Source organism: Podarcis liolepis, assembly GCF_965112155.1.
Source record: "Podarcis liolepis genome assembly, chromosome: 2".
Classification (NCBI taxonomy): Eukaryota; Metazoa; Chordata; class Lepidosauria; order Squamata; family Lacertidae; genus Podarcis; species Podarcis liolepis.
In genome coordinates, this window is record NC_139555.1 from 87,628,188 (window position 1) to 87,651,048 (window position 22,861).

A 22,861-nucleotide genomic window follows, 5' to 3' on the forward strand; every position below is an offset into this window, starting at 1 on the left:
TTTTGAGAATTCAAGCCTAAGATCAAGGGAGAAAGGGGAACAACCACTCACCAACAAATTGCTGGGGAAACAAACAACCTCGCCAAGTAAACCCCGTCTTCCGTTCTGCAGATCGTGCAACAATGGAGAGCTGGGTGAGGGGGTGGGGGCGAATTCTATTTCAGTGTTTCCCAACCTTTTTTGGGCAAAGGCACACTTGTTTCATGAAAAAAATCTCAAGGCACACCACCATTACAGCCCCGTGACGTCAGCGCGCAGCGTCACGCCGGGAGGGACATGAATTGCTAGCAAATTAAATAATCACCTCCTTGAGGGCTGGCTCATCTTCTCCGAAGGCAGAACCCCATTAATTAACAGCACAGACTCACACCATAGCCAAGACGAGGGGGGAAAACCTCAGTCATGCACAGTCATGCACATGTGGGGGCTAAATGAGGACGAAGACCGGGCAGAGAGCAGGGTTCAAATCACCCCACCTGGCCAGGACAATCCCAGGGTGCTCCCTTGGGCCACTCGCCTGACCCACCTCGCAGGGCTGTTGTTGCGAGGATAACACGGGGAGAACCACACGGGCCCCCGGGAGCTCCTTGGAGGAGAAAGCGGGCGATGAATGCAATGCACAAAATATATGAGAGGCGACCAGGTTTTGCAGGTGAGGGGCCCCCGCCAGCCTCCGCTTCCAACACCTGGCGCAACGACGCCGAAGTTTCCCCCCGGGCTCGGCTCGGGGAGCAGCGCTGCTCCCCCCGGCTCCCCTTCGCCCTCCCGGCTCTCTCTGCTGCCCACTGGGGACCCCCCTCACCTGCCAAGTCCGGAGCGCCGGTGGAAGTTGCATGCATGCATGCAGGGTGCCGCGTTGCCATTGCATTGCACTGCACTCCATGCAACGCCTGCACGCATGCATTGCCTTGCACGCCCGCCAAGGGGTCTCCCCGCGGTCCGATGCGTCCCCTCCGGCGCGGATGCAGCATTGCAAAAATAAAAAACCCCCGACGCAGCCCTACCTGGGGGGCAGCCTCCGCCTCCGCCGCTCCGCCTCCGCGGGGATCCCCGGGCTCCATCCTGCCACCCGATCTCCGTGGGGGCGCAGGCAGGCTGCGCGGGGTCTGCGCGGAAGAGCCCCTGCCCGCCCGGCCACCGCCGCTGCGCTCATTCCATGGCCGGGAGAAGAGCGCTTCAAACAAAATGCCCGGCCCGCCAGGCCACGCTGGGAAACGTAGTTTGCGCACCCCGCGCGGGCGCGGAGCCCAAGGGCGAGGGGACTACGGATCCCGGCAGCCCCCGCGCCGGGGACGGAGGGGGAGAGGCCGGGTGCAGGGATGGAGGGACGGGTGGGCGAGCGAGTGAGTGAGTGGCAGCCGCCAAGCCTTGGCCGAGAGCCAGGAAGGGCCTCCCCGGAGGAGGAGGAGGAGGGAGGCGCAGAGCGGGAGGGAGGGAGGGAACCCCAGGGGTCATCTAGTGATGGCGCCCCAATCGAAAATTTGACTTTTAAAAAAAAAAATCTTTTGAATTTTTTAATTTTTCCCGCGGCACACCAGGCAACATCTCGCGGCACACTAGTGTGCCGCGGAACAGTGGTTGGGAAACACTGTTCTATTTTACTAACGCTAAGGAAAGGGACCCAGCGATCGACCACGATCTACCAAAACCTCCCGGGGATCTACTAGTAGATTGCGATCGACCTGTTGGACATCCCTGTCCTACATGCTAACAGGCGCCCTTTACTTTGTCTCATGTTCCAGGTTCCATGTCATATGGATCAGTGAGTACATATACAAAATATGCAGAGCTCAGAGCATGGTAACTACTGCTCATTAGGCACAATTTTGCTGTGTACCTTACAAATATAGTTCAAAAGGCATAAGATGCATCTATGTTGCTTCTGCAATACGGATTCAGAGTTTATTACGGGGGCGGAGGGGAGGGGAAATGGCAGCCATGCAATTAATGTGTTATTCATGACAACTACAGAGCTAAGCTAGCATTTTAATAATTAGCAAAAAAAAAACAAAAAACAAAAAACAAAAAACCCCACCCTCATCCATAAATCAGAAAAGCATTGCATGGTCAGGCCCTGCTGCCTCTTCTAGGGGCCTTCCCAGAATATTGTCTTGAGCAATAAAGGCACAGCTGGTGCTCAGCTGTTTTCAGGGGATCCAGGCAACCTCCCCACCACAATGTTGGCACTGCAGGAAAGCCCCATTTTCTCATCACCCAAAACCTGCATATTTTGGCTGTTGAGAACGTGGCATTCTCCCACTGCCTCCAGCACTTCAATCACGGTTGTGAATGACACAGGGACACGTGTGCCATGTTGGGGTTGGAACTTAACTGGTTAAGTTGTTCCCATGATGCCTCACCATTCTGACGTCACTTTTGGAAGCTCGGGAGGAGCTTGAGGCAAAGATTGCCAGTCCCACTCTGTGTTCCGTGGGGAACAGACGTAGCCTGTAATGGCGGAGAGGAGCCCAGGAAATCCCTGGAGAAATGATGCAATAAAAGAGCTGTAAATGGACATTACTGTGCTCTGTGTGTTTGTGGGAAACTAAGTGACAGTTTGCTGCTGTGTTTTACTCTGCTGGGCGTGACGGAGAAGAAGGAGCAGAATCGCGCAGAGGAAGTGTGCCGGACCTGCCGAAGCTGCCATAAAGAGCTAATTGCCGATAATATATCAATTAGCACGTCACGGACTAATCAAAACACCTACAGGTTATGGAGAAAGCTCACGGAAGGGTTGTCAAGTCAGAGGGGGAAGAGTCTGACGGAGAAGACACAACTGCTGGCCCTAATGGGTCAGTAGGGTATCAGGTCACAGGTGCGTGGAAAAGTGTCGCACAGTGTGATTCTGGGAGTGTTGAAGGGGTTCAACAGGTGCCTGGGAAAGATGCTGGGAAGGAGCACAAGGCAAAGGGGAAGGTGTTGAACTCAGAGGGTCTTGTCAGAATGTGATGCAAAAGGGGGTGTTGGGGTTGGAACTTAACTGCAAAAGCCTAAAGATGGCTGGAGCCCCTGTCCCTGATGCTTTAGCCACAAGGAGTGCTGCTGAGCAGGTCGGGGGGGCGGAAGGTTTCCAAAGGCACGTTTAAAGTTTTCCACTGTACGTGCTGGAATGACGTGGAGGTTCAAAGGGGGCGGAGCTGGCAAGAAGTGCTTTTCCGGAAGAAGGAGAAGGAGGCCAGCTGGGTGGAGCCCCGGAGCAGTGTTTTTCCACTGGAGTTCGTCATTGCCAGGCTTCAAGGCCAGCCATCTGCTGCAGCGGGGGATACGTGCTGCAGAGTTGTCTGGGAACTCTGAGATAAGTCCAGTCTTCAGAACAACGCAGGATGTTGCGGTTTTCGGACGCTGCCGAGGACAGAGGGGGCAGCGGGACGTTTGTTGCTTCTATGGCAACTGTGAAAAACAACTCCAGCCAGGACACGATGACACGCTGGGTGTTTTGGTTTCTGCTATCAGGCAGCACCTGATAGGCAAGCTGCGGAACTGCAGGGCTGTTTTCAACAGGAACAATTGTTTTATTGGCTAACGTGTTTTTTCTCTCCTTCACAGGAGGAGCTAGAGATCTGCGTTGTGCCGGGACTGAATAGTTGTCGGTTATCTGTATCTGCTCTAACGAAGCAGGGGTTCAAAATTTGCTTTGAAAATGACACCTGTTCCATTTTCAGAGGGGGGCGACAACGGGTCAACATGGCGAAGAGCAAGAACAACGTCTTTGTTCTGGAGTCACCTATGGAGGGTGGTGGGAATGCTGAGAAAGCACAGGTGCAGTGTGCTATGGTTCCCAGTCATGTGCAAAAGTTGCACAGGTGCACAAAAGGGTACAAGCTCCGGAAATGTGGGAGGAGGTCCCAAGGGTGCAGGGCATGCAAAGGTGCAAAGGTGCTTGGTTTTCCCGGGTTTGGGAGGGTAACCAAAGAGCCCTTTGAGCTGGTTCACACAGATCTGTCAGGACCCAAGAGGTCTGAGAGTCTGGGTGGGGCCAGGTATGTGCTGTCGCTGACAGGTAACCACAGCCAGGTTGGCTGGTGTTTCTCTCTCAAATCACAGGGAGAGGTGACGCAACTGATCAAGGATTGGGTTGCGGGGGTGGAACTAAGGTTCTCCACCAGGGTGCAAGGGTTCAAGAGCGACCGAGGGTCACAGTTTACTGGGTCTGCTCTGGAGAAATCTTTCAAGGAAAAGGAAATACGTCACCAGGTGACGGGTGCAAAGTCTTCTCAAGGGAGAAGGGAGGCTGTGGCTGAACCCAGTAATGGGGATAAGGTCCAGGATCAGGGTTCAGACCCCGGTGATGGGGACCAGGTCCAGGGTCAGGGGTCAGGGCAGGTTTGGGCATCTCCAAGGGTTGTGAAAGGAGTGTCCAGGTGTGAGGCTTCATCTCAGGTAATGGAGAAAGCTCACGGAAGGGTTGTCAAGTCAGAGGGGGAAGAGTCTGACGGAGAAGACACAACTGCTGGCCCTAATGGGTCAGTAGGGTATCAGGTCACAGGTGCGTGGAAAAGTGTCGCACAGTGTGATTCTGGGAGTGTTGAAGGGGTTCAACAGGTGCCTGGGAAAGATGCTGGGAAGGAGCACAAGGCAAAGGGGAAGGTGTTGAACTCAGAGGGTCTTGTCAGAATGTGATGCAAAAGGGGGTGTTGGGGTTGGAACTTAACTGGTTAAGTTGTTCCCATGATGCCTCACCATTCTGACGTCACTTTTGGAAGCTCGGGAGGAGCTTGAGGCAAAGATTGCCAGTCCCACTCTGTGTTCCGTGGGGAACAGACGTAGCCTGTAATGGCGGAGAGGAGCCCAGGAAATCCCTGGAGAAATGATGCAATAAAAGAGCTGTAAATGGACATTACTGTGCTCTGTGTGTTTGTGGGAAACTAAGTGACAGTTTGCTGCTGTGTTTTACTCTGCTGGGCGTGACGGAGAAGAAGGAGCAGAATCGCGCAGAGGAAGTGTGCCGGACCTGCCGAAGCTGCCATAAAGAGCTAATTGCCGATAATATATCAATTAGCACGTCACGGACTAATCAAAACACCTACATGCCATGGGCCCCTATTGTCTACGGTCTGCAATGCAGTAAAGTGCCATTGTGCTTATGTCCTGCTTGTAGGCTTTTCATAGGCATCTGGTTGGCCATTATGAAAACAGACTGGGGGATTAGGAAGGTCTTTAGACTGATCCAGGAGGGCTTGAATTAAGTTCTTCATGCTACCTCCCTCCCCTTTTGCATTGGTTCACTGTTTTGTGAATTTCCTTTGGCCTCCCTACCATTCTTCCAACGCTTTGAATGAATTTTGTAGTTCCCCACTCCAATGTTTCAGCACTTACTTCTGCTGTTTAATAATAATAAAAAATGCAAATATCAGCCCTGCAGGGGGGCTATAATCTCCTTCCAGACTGCAACCCTACTTAATTCACTGCAAGATCTTCCACCACTAGCACCCAACCCAAAGCAATCACTGGTGTGACTGTAAACAAGTATGGAGGGGTTTTTATTGGTTGCCTGGAAAGGCCCCAAATTTATTTAAAATGCTGCAAGCTGTCTTGTTGAAAAGATGCCGGATAAATAAAAACAGCACCAATTCAAGTCTCATTTTAAAATTTCAGCTTGCACTGAAAAGCTAAGAGGGAACTAAAAAAAGAGAAGTGTTAGCTCCAGGGAGGAATATAGAAAGATATGCAACAAACCTAAAGGCGTCAGATGCTTTCATTTCCCCCAGCCAGAAGATCCAGACTGATTGGCAACGTTTGCGTTAGCAACATTGCCAAGAGCCAGGAGTATCAGACACCACATGCTGCTGACATCAGGTAAAGTGAACAGGCGGCTATTCTTCCTCTGGCTCTGACTCCCATGTGCAATGCTGAGCAGAGATCACCCATCCAAATGGGGGCAGCACTCACTGAGGGCAGAACCAGGTGCCATCGAGTTGCTACTCTTCTCCATGTCTTTTTCTCCTGCTAACGTCTAGTATAGTTTAGGGGAAGGTCTATCGCTTAGAAGGGAGCAGATGCTTCCCATGCAGGAGGCCCAGAGTTCTATCTTTAGCATTTCTGGTTTATTCAGGACTGGAAAACACGTCTGCCTGAGACCTCTGAGAGCTATTGACAGTCAGAGTAGAGGAACCAATTGCCAGATACAGGCTACAATAACGCTGTTTACTTCCTGCCTGCTCCCCCAGCACAGCCTCACATAATCAGCCGTCAGCACCAGGGCAGTGTCGAGCACAAGGCAATGGCATCACACACTGTATTGTATTAGGGGAGAGGCCATCAGAAGTCAGACATAATGGGAAACCATGAGTTGCCACTATGTGACCAAGCAAAAATGAGCCAGGGCTAAACCACAGTTTCATATCCTGGTTTGTTCCCTAAGTAGAGGTTGAATGAATTCCCTGAGTTTGGATGTAATGGGGAACTGTGGTTTGTATTAACCACTTCCAAACACCTCACAGGGGAAGGAGAAGAGGAAAGGAGAGAGCTGGCTGTGCGAGCATAAGGCTTGCCATGGCTCATTCCCAGTGAAGGAAACCACGGTTAACTGTGATGTCTGAATGAGGTCACAGAGTGGGGTAAGTTCTGTGCCAGGTTTAAATATAGAGTTCTGAACTTAGAGAAGACACATCTCTGACTTGGCTCAAATTAGGGTCCAGTCAGCAGAAGCAAGGTGTATTGCCAGTACTGTTTTGAAATTGTTGTTGTTGTTTTAAAGGCAAATTGAGTTAAGTCTGTATCAGTTTGCTTATTTGGGGTGAGGAAGGTGGAGCAATGGTGTTAGGGCAGGGACTTCAAGATCTACTGGCAGTACATAAATCCATCAGTGTAGACAGGCCAGTGGGAAGTAACAGACTCTAAATAAACCCCGTGAACTCTTAAATGGTGCATTCCAACACAGGAACACTGGAAGGAAGCAGGAGAAGCCACAGCTAAGCTACATCATATTAACATATTGTCCATGCAATTCTTACTGAAAAGCTTCAGCCAACTGTTTTCAGGCACAGTGGTCTGCTTAAGTGTGGCACTGTGAACGATCAAGAGCTTGACATCTCTTACTGCTGAGCTAAGGGCAGAGATGTACAGCTAACCCCCCCCCCCAACTGCCCACCCCACCATAGCAGCAGCTTTTATAATTCATGTAGAAATAATCAATAAAAGGAAGCTAGCCCTGAAAGGGTAATAATATCTTGCACGATTGTATTGACTACACCGTAAGAATTGCAAAATGCTTTACAAGCAATGAATTTGGCCTCTCAGCACCATTAGGAAGGGTAGGGGTCTGCCTGCAAATTACAAACAGGAAAAGCAGCAGATGAACAGTTGCAGCAGAAACATACTAGGAGCGGCAAAGGAGGGTCAAAGGAAGATCAAACCACTCCGACAGAAATATACTTTGCCCCTAAAGGTCACCCAGCTTTCAACAAGAAGAAGAATGGGGAGCTGGGAAAAGAGATCTGTTTAACGTTTCTCCAATATCAATCATTTCCCCATGGTCTCGTGATGGACTGCTGTGATGTAGTTTTGCAAACGCACAACCCCACTCCCAAGCAAAGACTCTGAGAAGTGTATTTGGTGTGCTTTATTAAAGATGCTTAAAGATCTGCAGGAAGACGCAACAAACAAGTGCATGTTTGGAATTGGCATGGAGAATGGAGGGCATACCGGTCCAGGTCCCTTATCTCTGGTCTTGGGCAACACCACTTGACATGAACCTTGTCACCTAGGTGAGATTCTCATTGCCAACTCAGCTTGAAGGTTAGCTGAGGGAGGGGAGTCCTGCTGTGTGACATTCAGCAGGACTATTTCTGCAGGTCCCCAAAACAGACAGGGCATCCCCTTTAGCTGGACAAGCAGTTCAGACACCCCTCACATATATCCAATTCAGTCTCTGGAGATCTAATGTGAAAGCAATGAATCTCTGATTGTCCGCTGGTGCGTTAAAGGGCTCCTCTGAACTTCCCTTTGTGCTGCATGTGCAGGCAGAGTTTTGGGATTTGGAGTTCCGTGCCCAAATGGTGGTTGTTTTTTGTTTCTTCTGGCACTATCCCGAGGAAAACCCACATTTTACCGCCGAATCAAAGCAAACAATAGGAGGATATCCCTCCTATGCCCAACTTGTTTATTATGTAAAATAAACTGGAATATTGCAAAAGCCATAAACCTCTAGTAATCTGCCTCCAGAGGAAACACCACTGGGATAAGCATTGTTCCCTGGACCTTCTTATCCTTCAGAGAAGCAGGGGTAGCATAGCAATATATTGCACCTAAGTAAAGGTACCCCTGACCGTTAGGTCCAGTCGCAGACAACTCTGGGGTTGTGCACTCATCTAGCTCTATAGGCCAAGGAAGCCGGTGTTTGTCTGCAGACAGCTTCCAGGTCATATGGCCAGCATAACTAAGCTGCTTCTGGCAAACCAGAGCAGCGCACGGAAATGCCATTTACCTTCCCGCCAGAGCAGTACCTATTTATCTACTTGCACTCTGATGTGCTTTCGAATTGCTAGGTTGGCAGGAGCAGGGACCGAGGAACGGGAGCTCACCCCATCGTGGGGATTCGAACCACTGACCTTCCGATTGGCAAGCCCTAGGCTCTGTGGTTTAGACCACAGTGCCACCCGCATCCCTATATTGCACATACTCAAAATGTTCCTCTTGCTGCTCACTCTTCTTCTTTGGATTTGGCACCGAAGTTCCCTTGGAAAGGATACTACAAACTTCTGCATCCTTCATGTTTGATTCCGTCGCTCCACCAAACAACTTAAGACAACAAGCTGCCATTCCTCCCCGTGCTTCTCTAAAGGCCAAGGTAGATATGACAGCGCTAAATCCAACTGCAATCATGTGGGAAGTGAGGTGGGAGAGGAAGAGAGAACGCAGCCTACCTAAGGAAAAAGTAGGGGCACCCAGCTGAGAGGAGATAAATCCTTCTTGGCTTTACTTCCCTAAAGCCCTTTCACCACTGCACACTTATAATATTTATTGACATTTGTCTGCTACCCCAAAACATAAAGTTTCCTACTTTTCTCTCAGTCACCTCACTTCTTGTTTTGGAGCTCCAGCTAAAGCTGATGTTGACGTGGGGTGGAGGGCTGAGATTTCTGTGGGAGGATTAAGATTTCCATGCCTCTTCTGTGCCTTAGACAGGATCATGTAATGCCTCCATTACATGACCCTCGAAATTCATAAAACGAACCAATATTATACCAGATGCATGTGGTATGGGCAGAGAATACATATAAACACAGGAGATGCGCCATACAATCCATTGCAAGGTGCAACCCAGTTGCTCACCCACTGCCAAAAAATAGGCTTCTGATGGAAGGACCAGATTCATGCAACATGACAGAGGGCATGTGATGTACGGCATGTACACCTTTTCATGGGGCAACAACATCCCTGCCCATCAATGCCTCCTGGTGTGTACACAAACAGAAAAAAATCTGACACCAATGAAGCTGTGCTGATGTGGAATAACTATGAAATGCACTGGGGGAGGAAGGAACAACATCACTGTGATCTAAGGCAGTAATGTGAACATGCCCCATTATTCCACCGCCACAAACCACTTTGGAGATCCTTGACAAATGGCAGCAGGACTTCCGGGGAGGTGCCTCCGGTAATGGCGGAATTCCTCTGACCGGGAGGAATCTGCTCCGTGGGAATCTGGGTCTGGCCGCCATGGCAAAGGCGGAGACCCGTTAAAATCACAGGCGGGAGAAGCCTGTGAGCGTGGGATTCGGCGGGCACCTTTTGCGCCTCCCCCACTCGCGGGGAACCCCGGTTTTTGGGGCTCCGGAGCGACGTGGGGTGAGTGGCGCGGTGCATCGAATCGTCTGCTTCTTCCACGGAGCGAAGCTGCATAGCTGTTGCCGGAGAGCGCTGACCTTTTCCTGTGGACAATTTGACTTTAAAGTAATTACCCGTGAGTAGATCTGAAACGGAAGAATTGGATTTCTAAATGTTTAATTTGGTATCGCAACGGGGAGGTTCAAAACAGGAAGTCTGCCTTCCCCTTTTGTAAATAGACTGAGGCAATGAAGTCGCAAGCTGGAGTCCTGGAAAGTCTTTTGTAAAAGATTAAATTTCCATCAATAAAGAACATTAAACCCCCTCTTGGAGGCAGGAGAAGAGAGGGGGAAGTTGTGGATTGATTATGCCTGTGGGAGAGAGTGAAGAGATTTAAAACACTGCCGCTCTGACCCTGGAAACGGGCTGCTAGTAGGACTGACGTCTTTTGGAATGTTCATTGACAGCGTTTAGAACGTTCATTGACAGCTAGTTAAACAAGAGAAATACATTGTTTCTACTGTCTCCGGCTGCTTTAAAAAGGAGTATAAGTAACTGAAAATCGAAACTAATTTGAAACTAATTTTGGATTGTTGAAAAGAGGATACTATTGACTATTACAAATAGAAACTGTTTCCCCCTAGTGGAAGCCTTTGAAACCGGTTGTTTTACAAGAGCTGGGATAGGGGAATTTCCAGCTGCAAGTTAAAAACCGTGAGACTCTGGGACTGACCTTGAATCTTTTAAGTGTTATGGTAAATGGAAGAGGAAAAACAGACCAGTCAACTGCTGACAAAACATTAAGGTCTGGGAGGACTTGGCAACAATCCAGAAGAGGCCCATCATCAGGCCCCCCTGCTCCTTCTGTTGCCACCTTTGTACCAGCATATTTAAAACCAAGAAGAATGTCAACAGAAGAGGCTTTAGTGGCTGCATTTTATAAGATAAATGACTCATTGGATCAGCTTAACAGGAAAATGGACACGATAAATGCGAAAATGGATGTTTCAATTACTAAAATCAACCTAAATACAGAAAGTATAAATAATACCAATACAGAAACCACCCAGAAATTGATACAGGAACCTACTTTGATATGGCAAACTGCAGAGGAAGCCAGGGAAAAAGCTGTTGTTGCTGAATGTAAAGTAACACAACTGGAGAGAAAGAGAAAGAGAGCCCCAGCCCTACAGAGGCAATTTGATGAACCTAAGTTGACGCTTGCTATGACTGAACTTAAAGAAAAACAGACGAATTTGAGGATTAGAGTTCACTTTTGGTGGACATGCCCAAGGATTAAGACACTTTGGGAGATGATTTATAACGAAATGAAAAAGGCATTTAAATATACCCTTTTGAAGAAGCCAAAGGCCTTTCTCCTGGGCATGGTCGGCCAATTGGTGTTAAAGAAGGATAGAACTTTTTCCATGTATGCAACAATAGCAGCAAGAATACTCATTGTGAAGTACTGGAAGACACAAGATTTATCTATTCGGGAAGAATGGCAGATGAAGTTGATGGACTATATGGAATTGGCGGAAACGACTGGCAGAAATCCGAGACCAGGGAGAAGAGTCGGTGGAAGAAGACTGGAAAAAGTTTAGGACTATTTATAGAAATACTGTAAAAATAATGAATGTAAGAAAAATGATGGAATGAAGTTATATGGCTCTAGTAGAAATGCTATAAGGAATTAAGTATAAATAGATTAATAGAGTATTAAAGGGAAAAATAAGCTCAGAATATGTTAAGATAATTATAGGATAGAAACAGAGGAAGATGGAAAGGAATTGCTGAAACAATTAAAACAATTAATAGAAGTGGAATACAAAAAGGGAGGTGTGAGGAGGTCGTGGAAATAAGGGAATGAAAGATAAGATATTGAAATTGTTTGTGTGTTAAATGGTTTGTGTCTTATTTTGTTATGCTTTTTTGTTTTGTCTATTTTGTTGTGTTTAAACGGTTGAAAATTAATAAATATTATTTTTTTAAAAAAAGACAAATGGCAGCATTCTCCATTTGGGGAAATATCAACATGTAGCTTTCTCACTCAAGTATAGGAAGGATTACTTGGTTAGCTGAACATTTGTGTTCCCAGATCAAAGACACACCAGGAGCCGTCTCTCACTTTAATTCTCAAAGTAATGGCTGGGAAGCTTTTCATTTCACCTTTTAATATATGGATTAGGAGCTATCAGCTGAGTGACTGGTTTAAAACTAAGTACTTAATTTGTGTCCACTGAGGGGTGGACACATAGGAGCTAGGAGAGAGAAGCAGGTATGCACCCTTCAGATATACTGGGAAAAGTCAAATGAAAAGGCAATTGGAACAAATCTGGGGTAAGAGTTCTGTTTTAAATTTGAAGGCTGTAAGCCTTCTTTGGTCCTTCTTCAAAGAGCTTTGCCAGCTATGGCACCAGCTCTGCAGATCAGAATCCCCCAAATTATCCACGAAATTTGTACAACCAAGAATTTCTAGTAGGGAAGAAAAAGTTTTCCTTCACGGGGAACAGCTTCCCAGCACTTTTTCTGTCCCGTTCAAAATATGTCAAGAGCTCTTGTGTTACGAACAAAAGCTTAGAAGCATGAGGCATCTAACCCCACCATCACCCCGGACAGAAAACTTCAGGAATAAAAGTGTCACAATAAGGGAATACATGTTGGCGGATATAAAGAAGCAAGCAAACCCAAAGAAATATATGTGCCTACAAGGCAGAAAAGCAAGGAAAAATTCACTCTGATGCGCTTTACTTCAATAAGCCAGCTCCTATCAGCATCACCCAACCATATGCAGTAAACATGAATTAGACCGATGTCTCGAAAGACTATTCTTATGTCAGTTGTTTGCAATCTGCAAAATATTTTTTTCCTCATTTCTGTCAATGCGTATTTGCTCTATATTCTGCAGTGCTCCCCCCCCCCCAACTCCAGGTATCATTGAGGAGCTACTGCAAATCAGATCAGAGTTTCAACTGAGAAACTGGCATGCAGAGCGACTCTGGCCTCTGATGACCTGGTGTCTTCCATGTCAGAATGGCTGTGTTGGCAGAGAATGATGGGAGGTGTAGTCCAAAACTGCCTGGAGGGCACCAGGAAGGTGAAGGAAAGTCAGCTTTAAATCACGGCCTCTTGGGTGGAGATGCATGTTCTACATTTTGACAGTGGCGTAGCGTGGGGGGGTCCAGGGGGGCCGGCCGCACCGGGTGCAACATCTGGGGGTTAGGGGGTGCAAATCCATGGGTTAGGGGGCGCAAATCCATGGGTTAGGGGGCGCAAATTACTTGCCTTGCTACGCTACGCTACGCCACTGCATTTTGATGTGAGACAACACAGATTCTGGAAGGAGAATCCCAAGTTCAGAAGCCAGGCTGAATTGCCACACCTGTACTTTATTGATCTGCACTGTGGAGCTGGGGAGTTTCCCCCTTGTAGATACGAGATGAAGGTCTGCTGGACAGATTGGCAATTAAGAACCCAAAGACAATGATGCGCTGCACAAACTACAATGCAGGCTGGGTGCCAATTTGCATGTGCTTATTTATATGTACAGAGGCAAATTTAGAAACAATTTCTATAATTTAAAATAGAAACATGATACATCTCACCACAGTGTGGAAGGCTGTGACCTGCATGCCTGCTCAGTCTGCTATGTGGGTAACCAACTGTCAATGGGCAAACTCCAGGTTCCTGCTCTCCCTTCCTTTGGCTCTTTATTTTTAAAGTGGACAGCCCTTCAAATAGAGAACTGGGCTCTGTAAATTAGGACACATGGCCACTATATAAGGGCCTAAGGCGCAGACAAACAACTTATAATCTGAGTAATACTTGACTGCAGCACATCAGAACATGTAAGTGGGAAAGCATGATCAAATACTGCTCCACCACACATCAAGGAGAAGAGGTCTCACCTAGCCTTCTTTGTGACATGCTAGTTTTACATATGTAGGGTTTCCTACCCCCTCAAAGGAGGAGCCAAGCAAAACATGGTCCTCTCCTGCTTACACCATGATGGGCTCCAGTCCAGTTTAACACACAGTGACCTAGATGTAGTGTGATGCTGTGTATTTTTTTCTGTGTGTGACCAGTTTTGAAAGCTCAAGAAAATAATGTTACAGTGGTACCTCAGGTTACAAACTTAATTCGTTCTGGAGGTCCGTTCTTAACCCAAAACTGTTCTTAACCTGAGGCACGCTTTAGCTAATGGGGCCTCCTGCTGCTGCTGCCACGTTCTCATTCTGAGGTAATGTTCTCAACCTAAGTTACTACTTCTGGGTTAGTGGAATTTGTAACCCCAAGTGTTTGTAACCTGAGGTACCACTGTACACGCCTCCCCCAAAGCCTTCAGGCTTTTTAAAAAAAACTGTTATGAGGTAGTACTTAATGTGATCAGAAAAGGTGCAGATGGGGAAATTAAATCTTTGTTCCTCAGCTGATTTCTTGAGTAAAACCCCAAATTTGAAATTGATATGAGATTCCCTGCCTCTCAAAAGCAAATATCAGCTTCAGGAAAGTGTTTTCCACTCAGGACTGTCGTAGGGAAGAAAGGGTTAAGTTCCTTTATTTCAGGCCTGTGCAGGGAGCGGGGGCAGCTGGGTACACTTGCCCCAGGCCTCAGAAAGCTGTCTGAGGGGGAGGGCGATCCACCAGGGGCCTGCCAGACATACACTGTCATGCCAAGAACCAGATTCCCACCCCGGGCCTCTGCATGGGCCTGCTTTCTCCTGCCTTCTCTGATGATCAGAAATCTGCACATGAACTCAAGGACACGTAATCCGAGTTATCTGAGTTATCAATTGGCCCTTGATTTTGGTTAGAGCAGAGCTTCCCAAACTGTGTGTCGCGACACGTTAGTGTGTCCACTGCTGTTTGTAGGTGTGTTGTGTGAATGCTCCTCACACTCCTCTTGGGGCTGGAAAGGTGTTAGTTTAACCTCCGGCTGGATAGTAAAACTGAATTACTGTGATGCAAAATGATGCGTGTCTAAAAGGTGTGTCACCAGCATGAAAAGTATGGAAAGCTCTGGGTTAGAGTAATGCTGTTATCTCCATTAAAAGGTCAAAAAGTGCTTAGTTCTGAACCCCCCCCTCCAAGTTTGGAATATATTGCATGACAAAATATCTAAAAGCTTCTCCAATAATTTTATATATACACACACAATCTAGCTGCACATTGACAGTGTTCAATTTGGGGGGTGGGGAGCCGTTCCACAGTCCCTAGGCACAACTTGAAGCATTCTGAAATGCAGAATTTACTAAAACGAAACTATAACCGGGTACCATTCTCTCCCCTCCCTCCGCCCACGTTTCTCTGCTCCAGAGCTTAAACAGGGTGATGTGGTTCCTTGGTTTACAATGAGAAGTGCAGGGGGGAAGGCTTTAAAAATAGGCAGTCCAGTCTGTTCCCCCCACCCCCGAGAGGCATTGCACTCTGCGACAGTTCACCGCGCTTCTGCAGCCAGCACAGCTTTGGACTCAGCAGTAACCCTTAAACCCATCATCTGCACATTCTGTTCTGTATTTTCTGGCATGAACTGCTCTAATTTGCCACACAGCAGCTACAAGCCTCCTACACAAATTCCGTGAAATTCAAAGGCTTGAATAGATGCTGTGCCTAAAAAACACTTTGCATTGGGCTCCTGCATCTCCAGCAGAAGCAGTGACCTACAATACAAATCAAGCAGGGTTCCTCTTCTGCTCAGGCCAGGCCACCACTGACTGTCTTCTACTCAGGGAACAGCCACAAATAAGACAAATCTGCCTCTCTCATCGAGCATCAGCAAGGGGCTTTAGCTCTTTCTGGCTACGACGTACACCAGGAAGAGATTAGGAACCACTGAAGTCGTGTCAGCGCAGGACTTTCTGGCACAAGTTCAGTCCCCAACCCAGCAGAATGAGCAGGAGGAGGAAGCCACCCCCTCTCAGCTAACATTGCCACGTTTTGAAGTAATGCAGATCTAAAGAGGGTAAGATTATGAAGTTCAGAGTCTAAAATTTACTGTAACTTCATCACAGCTAGATTCAATTTTTAGTTTTTGACGTCCAGCTCTGAAGCCAGAGACGCGAACACTGGGGGTCTTTTGAACGTATGTGTTCTAGCATTAGGAAAACCAGGAGAAGAGAAAACATACAGGCTGTGCAGGGTAGGAAACAGGGTCCACAAGGGGCTAGCAGCAGATTTAAGTTCAGGCAAGTCTCAAGCACCCCGTCGATTTTAATAGGCACTACTTTATATTCTTGTCTTTGAACAATTTTGCCAGAGAGAGGGGAACACATCCTTTCCTAAGGACACCATAAAATCCCTTGTTTATGCTCCCTCCTATAGCCAATTTCTGCATATTCTCTACTCCCATATTTCTCCTTTGCTAACAAGATAAGTGGCAGATGACTATAGATAACGATTTATAAATGAATGTTTCAATTATATTGTTCGGTCTGTGAATACAAAGCATGAGAACACAAAGCACTTTCCTTTTTCTTCTTCTTTGAACATAGATGGAAGAATGTGATCTGAATGAAGGCATATATTAAAACCTAGAAACAAATATTTTCTTGCATTTACTGGCATTTCAGGTGATTTAAGGATATGGGGACAGGAGACTAGATCTTCCTGTCTGGAATATTCACCTGGCAGGTTATCTGCTCTCCTTTACCCTGCAATAGTTTAATGTTCATGTGCCAAAGAGCATAATTTTCTATTTTTCAAATCATTTTTTTACTTTATTTGGGACCTTTATGCATTGGGCACTGCGTTTCCCACAGGTATTTAGTCGGCCACTGTGAGAACAGGATGCTGGACTAAATCATTGCCCTGATCCAGAAAGCTTGGCTTATGTTCTCTTTGTTCAGCTGAGTCACCTGCCCCTAGCATACAATGGAAGGCTTCATAGGTTTAAATTTCTGGGGGAAATTTACACTCTCTGCTATACAGTAAAGATCAAGCCATGTTTCATAATGACATCAGGGTTCATTCCATCAGAGCCAGTCTTTCTGTGTCTATAACCACCTCCAAGTCTTTATGTCTTCTGCAAAACATCCCACAGCTTTCCTAGAGAAGACAATGCATTGCCTCACTGCTCTTGCTCAGTAGTAACTGTAACATTTGCACCAAAGTACTTGTCTGCAACTCCATCATTTTGTATTCATTTGTGATGTTGCTAACGATCAGCTAACTTGTCTCAGCCTATGCACTTGTTGCTTAAGAAAACTGGTGCATGAAATTTGGGAAGCAGAACTCGGGAATGTTACTGAATGTCCCTCAGAAAGCATATCTAGTTTAGATTTACTGTATGACTCCAGGAGCACACCTCCAAAACCAATTATCTATCCTATGCTTGCTTTAAAAAACTACAATGTGTTAGGCCATTCCTCTTGGCCGCTGCGGTAATTTTAAACTTTTAAATGTTCACTACCCGCAGATCAATATATTCTGCACTGGGTGAGGAGAAAATGCAAATGAATTCCTCCCTCCCCATGGCCAAAGCCTGTGCGCCACCCCCCCCAAGGGAATCCAAAAGCCCTTACCCATTATGGTGACATCATACTCAATCTGGAAAAGTGCCTCTTGGTTGCACTGGCGAAGGATGTTCAATGCGTCAGCGTGACTCACACTGTGAAGGGGAATCCCGTCAACACTCAGCAGCCTGTCCCCAATTTTCAGAGACCCTTCCCTGCAGGAAAATTGCACACAATTCTTAACACATCCAAAACCAGGACAGACAGACCCCCCAAATGAAGCATATGTGGACCAGAAAACCAGCTTTTCAAACAGCTTGTGTTTTGACTTTTATTGCACATCTGCCGGAAAGAACAATGTTTCTTTGCTACCTTTAGTGCTTTGTATTATGTTGGATTTCATTCTTATGAGTCGCCCAGGGAGCATGTGTAATTGGGAAGCCATTCAAATGGAGTAAGTGGGGAAGTCAGTTCATAACTAGCTTACCAAGACAAATATTTCTTTGGCCCCCTTTCCAGGTACATTTAATGGCACAGATGTTGCTGCTTGAACAATTATCCCCATACTGGTCTCCAGCTGTTTTGGACCAAGGTAGAACACCATCCCATCAGATGTCAAGGAAATAAACAAGTATCTGACTTCTAGAAGACATTCAAAGGCAGCCCTGTATAGGGAAGTTTTTAGTGTTTGATGTCTTACTGTGTTTGTTGGAAGCCACCCAGAGTAGCTGGGACAACCCAGTCAGATGGGCAGCATATAAATAAATTGTAGTTGTTGTTGTTGTTAGTAGTAGTAATAATAGTAGTAGTAGTAGTAGTAGTAATTACTCCATCGCTTGTAGTCTAAAACAGTTGGAGGGCACCAAATTGGCAAAGGCTGAGACAAGGGGTCTTGCAACAATCTATCAACCATCAGCCTCAATTAGAGCATACATAGCAGCTATTTTTAAAATCAGCTGCACAAATTAGTGGTAAGCATGGAAATCAGTATTTGAATTTGGTCTGAAACTATTTTCAGTCTCTTGAAACACTAGCTAGTGATCATTTGGGGGAAAGTTGAGAAAAAGAGACATGTAGAGAGTACGCCCAGATATCAAACTTAGATATACAGCTGGTATGCAGACCTACTAGGACAGGCGCAGGCAAACTCGGCCCTCCAGATGTTTTGGGACTACAACTTCCATCATCCCTGACCACTGGTCCTGTCAGCTAGGGATGATGGGAGTTGTAGTCCCAAAACATCTGGAGGGCCGAGTTTGCCTGCGCCTGTACTAGGAGCTTCAGGTAGGTTGGCAAAACACCTATTTGTTTAAGCTCCGTTGCTAAATGTGAACATTACCTGTCTGCTGGACCACCTGGCCTAACATATGTCAGTACTAATGGCCGGGATTTGTGCCAATCTTCGTGGGCTCCTCCTGTAACAAATTTGCAAAAAAACACACACAAATAAATGCTGTAATGCTGAGATAAGAAAAATCTGTACCACAGTAGAAGACATTAACCCTTCTCCACCCCAGTTATTAAAGGATTCAGTCCAACGAGTCACTATGTGCATGGAAAGGAACCTGCTAATGTTAATGGAAATTGCCTTCCCTCTCCTCCCACTGCACACCCCCAAATCTGATCTTGGGGTTGCCCCAACTCTTGCAAACAGATCTGAGGGACGTTCAGAAGGAAGACATTCTGTTGCATTGAGCAGAAGTCATTCTGTAAGCCATGTGACATTGATGGATGCAACCCAAAGAACCTCTGAAATAAAGACGGAACCCCAAAACTGTATTTGTCAGCATTCTTCGAAGATTGTGCTGTATTAGCTAAGGATTTTGATTTATACAGAATAGCTGGCTTTATCCCCTCCCCCACTTTCACATGTCCCATCAATGTAGTTTTATCATCATTAACCAAAGAGAATCTGACCTCGTAGTACAAATCCAAAACTGTTGCCTTCTTTGTACAGGGTGACATCAATGGTCTTTGGAATGATGCCGGCACTATTATCCGGGGCTAGAGATAGGGAAGAAAAGGGGTGAATTGACATACTTAACCTGCCATACTTCTTTTTTAAAAAACATTCTTCATCCGATATGAAAATTTGCCTAATCACATTCATAAATCTTGCAATATGAGGGGCTTTTGAAGCAGGTAAAAAGAATGCTTGCCTTAAGTATATGAAGCTATTAAACAGAATTAAAAATATGGCTAAATCAAGATCCAATCTTCCAGACTGCCCTCAAGCTCTCTTAATGCATACATAATACTGTACTAAAGCAAACCATTGCCCTTTTCCTGGAAGCTTCAAATCTGATTGCACCTTTCAGAAGCTAGCAGTGGTTACTGGACTGTCAGGTATCTTAGGCAAAAGGCCTGCAGGCAACCCTAGATGACTATGTTCAAATCTTCACAGCTAAAATAATAGTTTGATTATAAAGTAGAAAGCATGGTTAAAGTTCAGGCAGTGACCATTCTGTGCACATTCAATTGACATGTGACCACTGATGCGTGGGTCATTTTGGACCCAGAAGAGGGCAGAATGGGGTGGAACAGGATGGGGGGCGGGGGCAGGGGGAACAGGCTTATGCATGCTCCGCTGATGCACGCAGGGCCAAGAAGATTACCTGTATTGAACACTCCTAAAGGAAATGTGATACTTAAAACTGCTTTGAAGGGGTTTTGTTGTTTTTTACTACCAAGTGGTATAAAAAAATTATTACCTAAATAAAAAAACAAATGCCACTTTGAGCTTCCTGGTGCAAAGATGGGCCATTAATGCAAAGAACGGTAATAATATCACCATCAAGAGCATATGCTTCAGTTTGTGAGTAAATAAGAATCTGATCGGTCATCTGTTAAAATATCCATAGACAGTAGAATTGGGGCACCAGTTACAGGTGGAAACAGTTTGTTTTCTCCATCTGCTACTGCCAGTAAAATCTTGTGGATTGCTAAATGTTTACAAGCAACAGCATCCAGAATTCTGGATCCAACCTAGTCACTGGAAGTGATCCCGGTTTCATATCACTGGCATTTCCAGTTAAAAGCATTTCCTAGAACAAAGCTGGAAGGGACCTTTGCCTGAAATGTTACAGATAGCTGCTGCTGCCGCCAGTCAATGGAGACTCACTGGAGCAAGATGGCTGAATGATCTGGTGGTTCAAATCAATTTTTGTAGAAGAGGCAAGGAGGGAAGGGGAAGCCACCTAAATCTTGAAACATAACAGCAGTAACTCCATCTAGGAGGTACTAACCTGCTAGTGGCAGCTCGTATTCTACCTCTAGCACCACCCTTTCCCCCACGTTCTTCAACAAGCTTATGATTTCATCATGGCGAAGTTTCGTCAGGTTAATCCCATTCACTGACTTGATGTAGTCACCAACGTTTAGCTGGTCGCTCCTGCAATAAACGCAACAAAACATCTCAATTGCATCTTTCCAGCACCCTTGTCATAATTCGCATGATCTGCGATTACATCCTTACTGGCTTATTAAATAGAGAGAACTACCTGCATAATGAGGAAGGTAAACTTAAACGCCATATGGAAAGTAACAGCAGATATTACTTGATAACCATGCACAAAAGCATTTTTCTTTATTTTTTAATAAGGAAGGTTCAGGGAAATGAGAAAAAGGTTTATAATATGCACCCGCTGAAGCATAACTAGTAAAGTTGTGTTAGGAGGTGAGGCTGAAAGACGTTATTCTTTAGCTATCTAACATGCAAAAAGTGCTTTAAACCAATTGCTGGTCCCTGGTGATGCATGATCCCAAGACAATGAAATCTATCCTTGCTAATGTGATTGGTTTACCTTGCTGCCAGCCCTCCTGGTCTCAGGTTGGAAACTCTTGGTTTACCATCTTTATCTGTACCACCAGATATAGTTAAGCCAAGGGTGCTTCCTTCTTTTTTAATCAGTTCCACAATAGTGACTCCTCTGAATTCTTCTGTGGAGAAAATGTAGGAAGAAGACATTGTTACACTGCACATCTCGCAAGTAAAACAGTGAAAAATACATTTCAGCATTTATATACAACATCACAGACAATGGAGATGTTCAAAGTGCTTAATAACTCCCCAGTCCTTCCTACTTTATTTTTCCCAAGCTGCCTATGTTTTTTTTTGGGGGGGGGGGCTAGGTGAGTCTTTGCTAAGGGTTGCCCAAGATCTTTGGCACACATCTTTCCAAAAATAAGGTCAATAGTGTGCCAGGCTGGTTTTTTTGTTTTGTTTGAAGTCTTATTACTTGCTGTCTGTTTCGGAAGAGGAAAATGCTTGCTGTATATTAGTTCTTGTATAATGTTATGTGTCAATTTAAGCGCTCAGGATCCACTCCTCTCTCTTCTATGCATTTTCTGCTTTGGATTGCATTGATGACTCTGAACTTCTCCATGGTGCAAACGGGTGTAGGTGCCACAGTATCCACAGGTGACTGCAAATGGGCCTAAACCCAAGGACACTCAAGTAATGGAAGAACGAAGAATATCACACCTGTGTCATTTAAATGATAATCTGACATTAATGCATGAATGAAGGCGAATAAGTGCTGCATAATGGTCCCCCTATAAATATTTATCACTCTCCAGCCTTATAATGCATACGAGTAGAGCATGTTTTACAAGTCTTCACTATTACGGGCTCAAGCTGCTACAGAATGTATCGCATCTCATGCGACTGATCAATCAAAACTGAAGGAACGATAAAAATGAGTAGTAGTTGGAATGTGCTCCTCAATAGCTTTTTTCTCCTCTTCCTCCCCACCTTCAACATTTTCTTCCATTTCCTCCTTTTGGCTTTGTAATTATGATGATGATGATGATTATTATTACAGGAATTACCTGAGCCTAATGCTGCCCCATCTCTTAACTATGGCTATGAGGTCAGGAGTGCTGCAGGGCTTGCAAGCTTTTTCATCACATGCAAATTCCCTCCTTTTAATTTTTGGAGCTAACCTTGGTGCAGCAACACATCTCTACTGCCATTGGTGCAGACCATGGTTTACTGCATCAGGAATTAGCATCTGCAGGCAGCTTCCAGGGCTCAAGTGCCCCCATTAGAGCTCAGCAACATTAATCCCTGTTTTAACATGCCCCTGCCCCCCCCCAAGACACATGCATTTCTGGCAGCAGCAATTTTAATTTCCCATTATGACCCTGATGTAGTGTTGACAGAGTGGGAAATATTTAAATTAAAACCTACGACTGCAGCTACCAGGTGAGCCCGTGGCCAGGAGCACCCACCCAACTTCTGCTGGGACGTGAGCACTGCACCAGTCCCTTCCAATAAGCAACCCACCTGCCAGAAAGTTAGCAAAGCGGCTCTACCACACCCAGCAAAGCACTTTTGGTGGTTACCAAACTAAGAATGAAACCTTACTGACCTCAAAAAGGTATACATGGCTAAATGAAAATGAAAGTTACCTGGTATACTTTGCCTTCTTGAAACCAGGGCTGTGTCCAGTCCACCTGAGTCTTTGCTCCCTTTCGAGTAAGGGCCATCATCTACCAAAACAAAAATCACAACAGAGTGATGTGCAAATTATAAACAAGTGCTTCCTAACCTGTAGGTCACAACCCACGAGTGGTCTGAGGGCTTTATAAGCAAGCCCAAAATAATCATTGCTTTTAATTCTTAATTGGTATGACAAATA

At 46.0% G+C, this 22,861-nt stretch overlaps 1 protein-coding gene across 8 annotated transcripts in view; it reads right to left on the minus strand.

The window, feature by feature from the left end:
* The window catches only part of GRIP2 (glutamate receptor interacting protein 2), a 379,568-nt gene that overhangs the window by 52,946 nt on the left and 303,761 nt on the right, over positions 1 to 22,861 (minus strand). For 6 of the 8 annotated variants that reach the window (XR_014522913.1, XM_083491282.1, XM_083491279.1 and 3 more), the window contains exons 2-7: positions 22,632 to 22,712; positions 21,023 to 21,158; positions 20,465 to 20,610; positions 19,137 to 19,223; positions 18,559 to 18,634; positions 17,289 to 17,434 (exon numbers count right to left, since the gene is read on the minus strand). Coding sequence is in view for 7 of the 8 variants with exons in the window: in XM_083491282.1 (XP_083347408.1) it covers positions 17,289 to 17,434; positions 18,559 to 18,634; positions 19,137 to 19,223; positions 20,465 to 20,610; positions 21,023 to 21,158; positions 22,632 to 22,712 (672 nt within the window). In the remaining variant the exon portion in view is untranslated. The remainder of the gene's footprint in view (positions 1 to 17,288; positions 17,435 to 18,558; positions 18,635 to 19,136; positions 19,224 to 20,464; positions 20,611 to 21,022; positions 21,159 to 22,631; positions 22,713 to 22,861) is intronic. The other 2 variants (XM_083491280.1, XM_083491285.1) reach the window with 1 other exon arrangement.